This window comes from Pundamilia nyererei, unplaced genomic scaffold (genome assembly GCF_000239375.1).
Source record: "Pundamilia nyererei isolate P.nyererei 1_Seehausen unplaced genomic scaffold, PunNye1.0 scaffold00053, whole genome shotgun sequence".
Taxonomy (NCBI): domain Eukaryota; kingdom Metazoa; phylum Chordata; class Actinopteri; order Cichliformes; family Cichlidae; genus Pundamilia; species Pundamilia nyererei.
In genome coordinates, this window is record NW_005187454.1 from 1,407,778 (window position 1) to 1,416,737 (window position 8,960).

The 8,960-nt window shown below is 38.9% G+C and overlaps 1 protein-coding gene across 2 annotated transcripts; it reads left to right on the forward strand.

The window, feature by feature from the left end:
- Window positions 1-1,938: 1,938 nt before the first annotated feature.
- On the forward strand, window positions 1,939-7,042 carry fgf17 (fibroblast growth factor 17). Of its 2 annotated transcripts, none has more exons than XM_013910952.1 (5): window positions 1,939-1,981; window positions 2,067-2,103; window positions 2,339-2,516; window positions 4,307-4,413; window positions 6,210-7,042. In XM_013910952.1, the coding sequence occupies exons 1-5, from the start codon at window positions 1,950-1,952 to the stop codon at window positions 6,489-6,491; spliced, it is 636 nt and encodes a 211-aa protein (XP_013766406.1). In that variant the 5' UTR covers window positions 1,939-1,949; the 3' UTR covers window positions 6,492-7,042. The 2 variants fall into 2 exon arrangements, with proteins under 2 accessions (XP_013766406.1, XP_013766407.1); XM_013910953.1 differs by having other exon boundaries at window positions 2,372-2,516.
- Window positions 7,043-8,960: the final 1,918 nt, after the last annotated feature.

Here is an 8,960-nt window from a genome sequence, read left to right on the forward strand (position 1 = left end):
TTGTAGCAGCAGTCTGCATGACTGGTCACTGATTTTATACACCTGTGGCCATGGAAATGATTGGAACTCCCGAATTCAGTGATTTACATGGGAAAGAGACTACCTTTGGCAATATCGTGTATCTGACCATGCGTTGATTGCATGCAGTTAAAACAGCCCATAGGGAATGCAATATGGGAACACAGTGGCCAGTATGCAGTCTCAAAACCACTGACTATTGCTTTAATGTCTACTGGGCATCTGCTGAGTGGAAGATCAGTGCTTCAACCACTGAACCCCAAACCACTTTTTGTTAATGGGCCACATGGGCTGAACTTAGGCAGCAAGGACGGAGGTGACTCTTCTTAGCTGATATGAACATGACAGGTGTGACTCTGGGTGAACAGAGAGCTATTAGTCTGAGAAGGCCAAATAAGTTCTGTAAGGAAAGTCCAATTAGTGAGTGAAAGTGAGGTAGCTTACTTGGACTCCTGAGGAAGAGGTGACTGGTCTGCTTTTCCACAGGTGGAGAGAATGCTGCAGGCAGTTGAGTAAGTGAGGTGAGTGCTCCAGGAAGAGCCTTCAGGTAAGGCAGAAACTGCTATTTTTTCAGAAAACTCATGTGCTGTCAGTCTCACACTTGTAGCAAACATAGCAGAGCTGGTGACTGATGTTTGTCTGCTGGGTTTCAACAATCTTGCACTGGTATTGTGTCCAGTTGCACTCCTGTTTTCACGTTATAAAGCTTATGTGGGGTAGGAAAACAAAAGGTCGTTTATCTGGAACAGAGAGCTTTTACAAACTAGAGTGGTTTTCAACATTAAATCGGAACAGAAAAAAAAACCTAAGGACAACATCCAAAATTGGCTTGCGTAGATTTCTTACACTGTTTGTCCGGATTAAGAAAAGGCTGTTCTGAACTCCACTGTTAGCGCAGCTCGGGAGCTTCTCTCGGGATGCTGATTGCTCATGTGAAGAAAAAACACACTTTTTGTCTAAATGATTTGCTCTACATGAGCCCAAAGTGTGACCAGGTAACACAAGCAGAAGTGTTGTGGGAGGTTGCTGTAGTTTCATTAACAACATTTCCCATAAATTGCTATTAGGCTTCTCGTTTTCAAACACAGTGCTGTAATTAATGTTGAAAGTAGATTAAACCCTGACAGACACGCGACCTGTCCCAGGTGTTTCCCTCTGGAAGGACAAGTTAAATAACTAAAGCACAGATGTCATTTCTTAAACACAACACTGACAGCAGCATTCGCTTCAGTTATTTATATATCACTAATCCACGACAGCAGTGAATTGCAGGGGTAAATTGAAAAATAGATCCTGTGGGTATTTTTAAAGAATTGAAGCGTAATCATCAACATCTGCAACAAACAGACTGACTGAACCTTTGTTCGGGGCAAACGTGTTTTTCGTTGTACTGAAACTGTGTGTGATGCAGATGTGCTGTGAAAACTGTATTTTGCATTTACAGTTTCAAGAAAAGCTCAGAAAGTTTCGAGAAATCTGTCTTCTGACAAACTGTAAATTATTGGTCCCGCTGCTGTCCCCACCCACAAGATTTCAAGGAGGGACTTGAGCCTTTCACCATTTAACCAGTGAGTAGCCGGGTCCCAGTGACACAGAGGGCTTTTCAAAAGCTGGAATCAAACCAAGCAGCAGCGCATCGAGCTGGGGATCCCCTCACGTTTCCATCCTAGTCATGTAAAGAGCAGCATTACAGCCTTTCTGCTTTATAATGGATGCGTCCGCTTTTGATGTTTCGAAGAATTTTTCACTACCCAATCAGCTGGATCAGTTTTCTGATAAATGTGACAGGAAATAACTGCTGCAGACTTTGTCGGTGTGGATGGACAGGTCAGGAGTGCATATGCGACACTGTGGGAACGCTTGGATTTATTTACCGCATCCTTCTGGGATTTACTGCCGAAAGAACTCTGCTCCTTAAAATAAGAGAGAGAATGTATGGAATAAACCAACACTGTATTTACATGTAAGCGGGCCACACACTCTGATTGTATGATAGCCACAAAAAAATCACTTCTTTGTTGCTCATTCATTTTTTGTTACTCCTGCAGATCGTTTCATTTTTTCGTGCTGTGGTGTCAGGCTCAGGTAAGCCACTAAAACTTAAACCTGTTAACAATAAGGAATAGCTGAAAGAAGGAACAATTACAAGGCTGCGATCCAAACGACATTTGAATATGAGTGCCGATGTTAGTGTGCAAAGGAATATTCATTTGTGAAAAAATCTGACGTATTTTGGTGCTTCTAAAATTGGCTATCGTTTCTTTATCCCAGATTAGAAAGACAACATTATGTATTTCATTTTTCCCTTTGCATAAAAAAGGGGGAGAATCACCCGTCTCCTAATTTTAACCAGTATGTGAGGACGCAGGGCGCAGTGACGGACCAGCTCAGCCGAAGACAGGTCAGAGTTTACCAGCTCTACAGTCGCACTAGCGGGAAACACGTCCAGATTCACGGCAAAAGGGTCACCGCCACCGCCGAGGATGGAAATCTGTACGGTAAGAGCTAACAAGTTACTTTAAGAATAACCAAGGATTACGATCACTAAGGCCTACCGGTAGATATTTCATGATATAAAGATATTTCTTTCCAGCAGCCCATCCCTCGAAAAAATAATACAAAAACATTTACGTGAAAAAGATTTTCAACTGATTTGTTTTATGTTCTTCTTTTTCTTAATGTAAAGGTACATTTTTGTTCAAACACGCATACTGTGAAGTACAGTTAACATTTGGGCAATTAACATCATTTAAAACGTGTCGGGATAAATATGTAATGATCACAAACTGGTGTTATACATTTAGATATAATTTAATACATTTATATTGACAGACTCACCACCGGATTGTATTTTTATTTTGAATAGAGCTGCCACAATATGAACTTTTCTCTACGTTAATATTATGGCTGAATATTCATGTAAAATATTACTGATATTATTATTAATGTTTCCTTAGGAAATAATAATAATAATATTAATAATAATAATAATAACAATAACAATAATAATAATAACAATAATAATAATAATAACAATAATATTGATGATAATGATAGTACATTTTGTGACTATGTAACTATACCTGTACAGAAACCTTGAAAAGAGCAATTGCATACTTATTTACCATATCTCAAATGTGTATTACATTCACAATCTATTTGATATTTAAAAATCATGGATATCATCAGTAGGCTTTGAGTATTAATTTATTTTTCCAAAATCCAAAAGTTTGTTCATTCCACAATTTCTATATATTGTAATAGTTGCATTATCAAAAGGCACAAAATGATGCTAGCCACATACTAAAAAAGGGCCATTTTCCACAAAGTAGCTGAACATGTTAAGAAAGTGTCATACATATTTTTCTGTTAAAAGCTTTAACATTTCGATCTTCCAAATAGGAGAAAATTCTATATTCAGTAGAGATTCAGTTGAAATCCACTGAGACGTCAGCTGAACCAAAACCGTTCTCCTGTCCCAATAAGTCACAAATGACTTGGTGGAGGTTAAGAGGTTAAGGGTTTTGCATAGTTTGGCAGAATGCAGTACACTAGTCTGCAATCAGTGACAATGCCTTGTTAAAGAGACTCTTCCGAGGAATTAGTGACAATCTGGAGTTTTGTGGTTCCCCACAGCGCAGCTATTTAGCCCCTGCTGGGCACTGATGTCCTCAGGCAAAGCCAGCAGTTTCACATCCAGCCTGCACGTCCCTCCCACTTTGAGGTGTTTTCAGTCCTGTATGTTAATTCAGCCTCCCTGCTGCATCCATGAAACCATCGTCTGATGAATTTAGTGGCTGATTAGGACAAGCCCTTTGTTTCTGTAGTCCCAATACACAAGACTGTTGTAATGGCCATGATTAACTGCAGAATAATAAGTGAGAATGTATATTCAGCTTGCAAGATCTAGGTCTTTAATGACCAGACATAACATTTGTTTAATCAGTTGGTGTTTTGACTTTCATCAGGTTGTTATCACTAAGGAGTTTCAGCTCAACAGAGTCCACAGAGCAAAGAAGTGCAGATTCTTATACTAACAGCATTAACTCATTATCCCTGCAGGTTTTATATCTGTAGTGAATAGCAGACACTAAATGCTGGTCATACATGGTACAGCAGAAATCGGGCTTTATATTTCAGTGTCACTGTGTGTTTTCAATAATACCTGATTCCCATAAAGACATTTTGTACATGACTTATTCCACACACAAGACAAAAGTGAGTCTGTGGCTGTGTCCTAGGCTCCTTTTGTCTTCAGCCCCCTGACAGTCTTGTGTCTTTCCCGCAGCTCGCCTGTTTGTTGAGACAGACACCTTTGGCAGTCGAGTTAGGATAAGAGGTGCAGAAAGTGGGCGCTACCTCTGTATGAACCGGAAGGGGAAGCTTGTTGGAAAGGTATGTGTTGAGGAGTATGTGTTAACACAGAAACTACACCTATGCTGACTTTAGTGAGCAAAGTAGGGGACAAATGTGGTGAAGCAAAAAGAAATAAAGAAACAAAAAAGCAGTCAAACTGTGTTATAGTAGACATCCACCAGGTCAACCCATCTAGGGTTAGTGTTGGGTTTTGTTTTAGCTACACTCTAAACAGGAAGGTTTTCAGAAACTACAATATTTTATATTTTAAATGAAGCACACTTTGCCAATGCAGTATTTTTTTTTCCAAAACTTTTATTTGGGGTAGATATTAACTGAACGCAAACCCCACTCCTAACCCTAACTGTAACCCTAGGTTCCCAATGATCTGGTGGATGCTGGTGGATACTGAGAGGTTAAGGCAAAATGAACACCTTGAACATCTTGAAAATGAACACATCAGGTAGAACACATCAGTGCTATTGTTCCGTCTGTAGCATGTAAAGTTAGCGTAACCATCTTCCCATAAGAAAACTTACCACTGATGAGAAAACTTTTCCTCAGAGGAAATACAGACTTTACTTTTACACACTGCATATCCAATAAAACATACACTGTAGCTCAGATGCTAAAGCTCCAGTCCATTGTTACTGAATTCTCATACCTTGTCAGTCACTTCAGGACATGATGTAGTACTGGAAAAAAGGGATCCTCTCAGGACTGAGTGATATCACTCAGTCCTATTGGCCATGGTTGACAATGACTGGGGGAAGTACCCTCCCATCATGCACACCCTGTGTGTTTGGTCATAAGTCAACTCTCCACTTCCTTCACGGAAATGGAAAAGATGGAATCACATATCTGGCTGACATGACAAGTCATAAATCTCGTTCTCATCACGATTCAGAGGTGTTGAAATTGTGGCTGCTGTGATATCTGTACAGAGATAAGAAGTTCAGTGACACAGTCTGTAGGTGAAGATAAAAAGAACAGTTCTTTTCAATAATTCTGTGTACAAAGTCGCAACAAACTTGAATGTAACCATCACACATTTTCTGCTACATTTTTCTAGTATTATAGATTGTACCTGTTATCAACATATCAGAAGATGACAACAAATGATTAAATCACATTAGTTTCCTTTGATCATTGGGGAAAGGGGTGATTACATTTTTAATTTGATAGCTATCAACTGTTTTAACATAATCTAAAATCAGAAGCTTAGCGCAGCATGAAGACAGCTAGCACATCTCTGTGCAAAGGTAACAATATTTGCCAGCATTTAACCACGTGAGGCTTAAGTCGTTATCATTGACGATCACAACTTTAACCCTAACTAATCGTAGGCAATGATAATATGAACGTTTTGGTTTTCCATCTTTCTTCCAAATCTTGGCAATAAGGGAACAAATAGAACAATAATTCCAACTGAAATCCATGAATACAAGTCATAAAGGCTCCAGCCAGTTCCAGCCCTAACAGTCACCTTAGGCAATCTGAATACGTTTTGTTTTTGCAATTAGTGAAGAAAGAAAATAAGAATTCTACCTGACACACATCAGAAGCTATTTGCATAAGTGAGTCAGCAGAAGCTCACTGTTGAGTAAACTGAAATAAGAAGGGTTATTGTTCTGGGTTATTGCTCGTTCTCTCAGCATCTCATTTATATCAGAATTTGGTTTTGTCTTCCAAATGTTAGTCTTATTTTAAGCTGTTTGCACTGACATTTTTTGACACTGTATAAAGCCATTTATTCCATGAGTTCAGTTTTATATATAGATGAATCAGTTTTTGTCCAGGTGTAACACAAGAAACCTTTCTGTCTTCTCACACAGCCAAATGGCCGGAGCAAAGATTGTATCTTCACTGAGATTGTACTGGAGAACAATTACACAGCCTTCCAGAATGCCAAGTATGAGGGCTGGTATGTGGCTTTCACCCGGAAAGGGAGGCCCATCAAAGCCTCCAGAACGAGGGAGAATCAGAGAGAGGTCCATTTCATCAAGAGGCTGCACACAGGATTACCTCCCTTCCCCAACACGGACCAAAGTAAACCATTTGAGTTCATCAGATTTCCGTCCACACGTAGAGCGAAGCGGAACAGGAAAATCACCTAGCTCTTCCTAGGCGCAGCAAAAGTGATGGACTGATGACAGTTGTGACATGGGAAGAAACAGATGCAACTTTATTTTTGTATATTTTTTGACAAGTGAAAAATGCCTTAGATGCCATAATATTGCTGTAAATACTGAAAGAGAGTAAAGCAAGTGGATTGTATTAAATTGTCTATTACGTCTGTGCGAGTGTTGAGGGATGAAGTGACACGATGCATAGGGTGGCTAGCAAGAAATCTGAGGAAGCCTATGAAACAGCCCACGACACCATTCGATACTACACTTTCACATTTCAAATCAATCATAAAATACATTCAGTTGTGCTTTAAAGGATGTTTTTTCTTTATGTTCCAGTGGGTCGACACAATACTACCATTCATACCACAAGGAAACATTTTTAAAGCAGCAGGTAACAAACAAAGAGCTCCAATAAGGTCATATTGGAGACAGTTGACAGTTAGATTTAAAATAAATTTGAATTTTTGGCCCAAACATGCTGGCTGGATTCAGCCCTACATTGTTATGAATGGGTAATCTATCCAGAGAGATCAGAAGGGGGGTTGCCACTTCAATTAAAAAAGAAAGAATGGAGAAACATATTTTACTTTGATGTAAAATCTAATTTTTCCTAATAAAATGACATTAAATGTTTAGCTGTATTACACAATCACTGTCTAGATATTTGCTCTGACTTTGTAATCGGATCAATGACATACCACATTTTCTCCTAGCCTAGTGGCAAAGATATTTCATGTATCAACATGCATGAACTAAAGGGAATGTTTTGGATTTTAGGACACTACTCAACCTCATGGGAATGCCAAGGGTGAAATCTGTACATTATCAGTGTCAGCAAGATTTGTTCTGTGTACGCCGTGAACATCCATCCATTCTCTTCAACTTATCCTTATCAGGGTCCCGGGGGGCCTGGAGCCTATCCCAGCTACTATAGGGCAAGAGACGGGGTACACCCTGGACAGGTCGCCAGCCTGACGCAGGCAAACAGACATCTCATCATAAAAATAAATTATTTGAGATAACTCAGTCTGCATTTAACAGTTTACCAATCTGTGCTTGCAAGTGGTCCACTTATACCTTCACAGAAAGGATGGAGTGTTGTTAGTGTCTGCAAATGCATTTACATACAAACACCAGTGCTCATATCACATTAAACTGTGTTGCTGTCGGTCAGGACTGACCTATGCTGTTTGGAGTTGAGCCAGTGAATGTAGCTCTTTTAATGAACTTGGCAAACAAGGAAGGTTTGAGTCTTACTCAGTATTAACACTGATGGAGGGAAATGTGCCTGCATTTATGTGAATATAATGAGATCTATTTTTAAAACAATGGTAGGAAAACACTTGAAAAAAAGATGAAGGAAGCACACGAGTATTTAATAATCCCATTTAAATCAGATGTGTGGCTTCAGAATGTTTTTCACAGTAAATTTATAGAAATAATTTTATAACATTCAAATGATTTCATTAAATATTGATAAACCAGATGTGAATATGTATGTATAGTATCTTCACCTCATTAAAAAAAATATTGATATAATATATGAAATGTACTACATATATAATAACCACAAAGCAATAACAATTATTTGTAATAATTAGTGCTCCCAAAAGTACAGCAGCAGTCATTTCAGTCGCATGTGTAGGGATCATAGCCCTCATTGATTATGAATTTCACATTTGTCTTTTTAAAAAATCAGGAATAACAATGGAAGCTCAGCAGAATTTAATGTATTTTACTACTTTTATTTTTTTATCTTTGAAATTATTCTCTGCTCTTTTTCTTCTTTTTCTCGTAAGGTCGAAGGTCAGAGTTGACTAAAGGACAGCGTCCCCTGAATGGCTGCGTCCCAATCCAGCGACCCATGCTTCGGAGTACGCGCAGTTCGCGTACTAGGTACGGCGCGTGCTAGGAAGCACGAGAAGTGCGGAAGTGCGAGCCTTGTGAAATGGGACGGTGTAGCCTTCGTCGCGCTGCTCAGGTTGCCTAGCAACCATGATACTAACCGCGCGAAACGTTTCATACAGTTTGTTTGACAGAAATGAAGGAGAAAAATGTTTTTTTGTAAATTCATTTTTTTTTCAATGAGATCACTTTGATCAGTTGAGTATCTGAGGCTGAGACCACGTGACTGTAAAACATGATTGTTGGGCTTTTCTGTACTGAACAGTCATTTTAAGATTAGCTAGTAAATAACAATTAGTTCATGTTGGTCGTGAGACTAAAATCATCTCACTTTGGTAATGTAAATATAATATGGCCGATATTATAGTAATTGTCAGATTATTATATTACAGCAGTGAACTTGAACTCTGTGTCAAACACTGAGCTTCAGTAAAGATTCAAGTTGCATTTATTTAAATTTCCAATCACCTTAAATCTTCACTCAAAGACAAGTGTCTGTGACAGTGTATCTATAGATGTGTTATATATAAGAGACAAATATTGTTCTTT

Bases quoted from the DNA above. Each gene is read 5' to 3' on its own strand.
- fgf17 (XM_013910952.1), top strand. From the start codon at position 1,950: ATGTATGGAATAAACCAACACTGTATTTACAT. The intron at 1,982-2,066 runs GTAAGCGGGCCA...TTACTCCTGCAG, and splicing joins AACCAACACTGTATTTACAT to ATCGTTTCATTTTTTCGTGC. The intron at 2,517-4,306 runs GTAAGAGCTAAC...TCTTTCCCGCAG, and splicing joins CGAGGATGGAAATCTGTACG to CTCGCCTGTTTGTTGAGACA.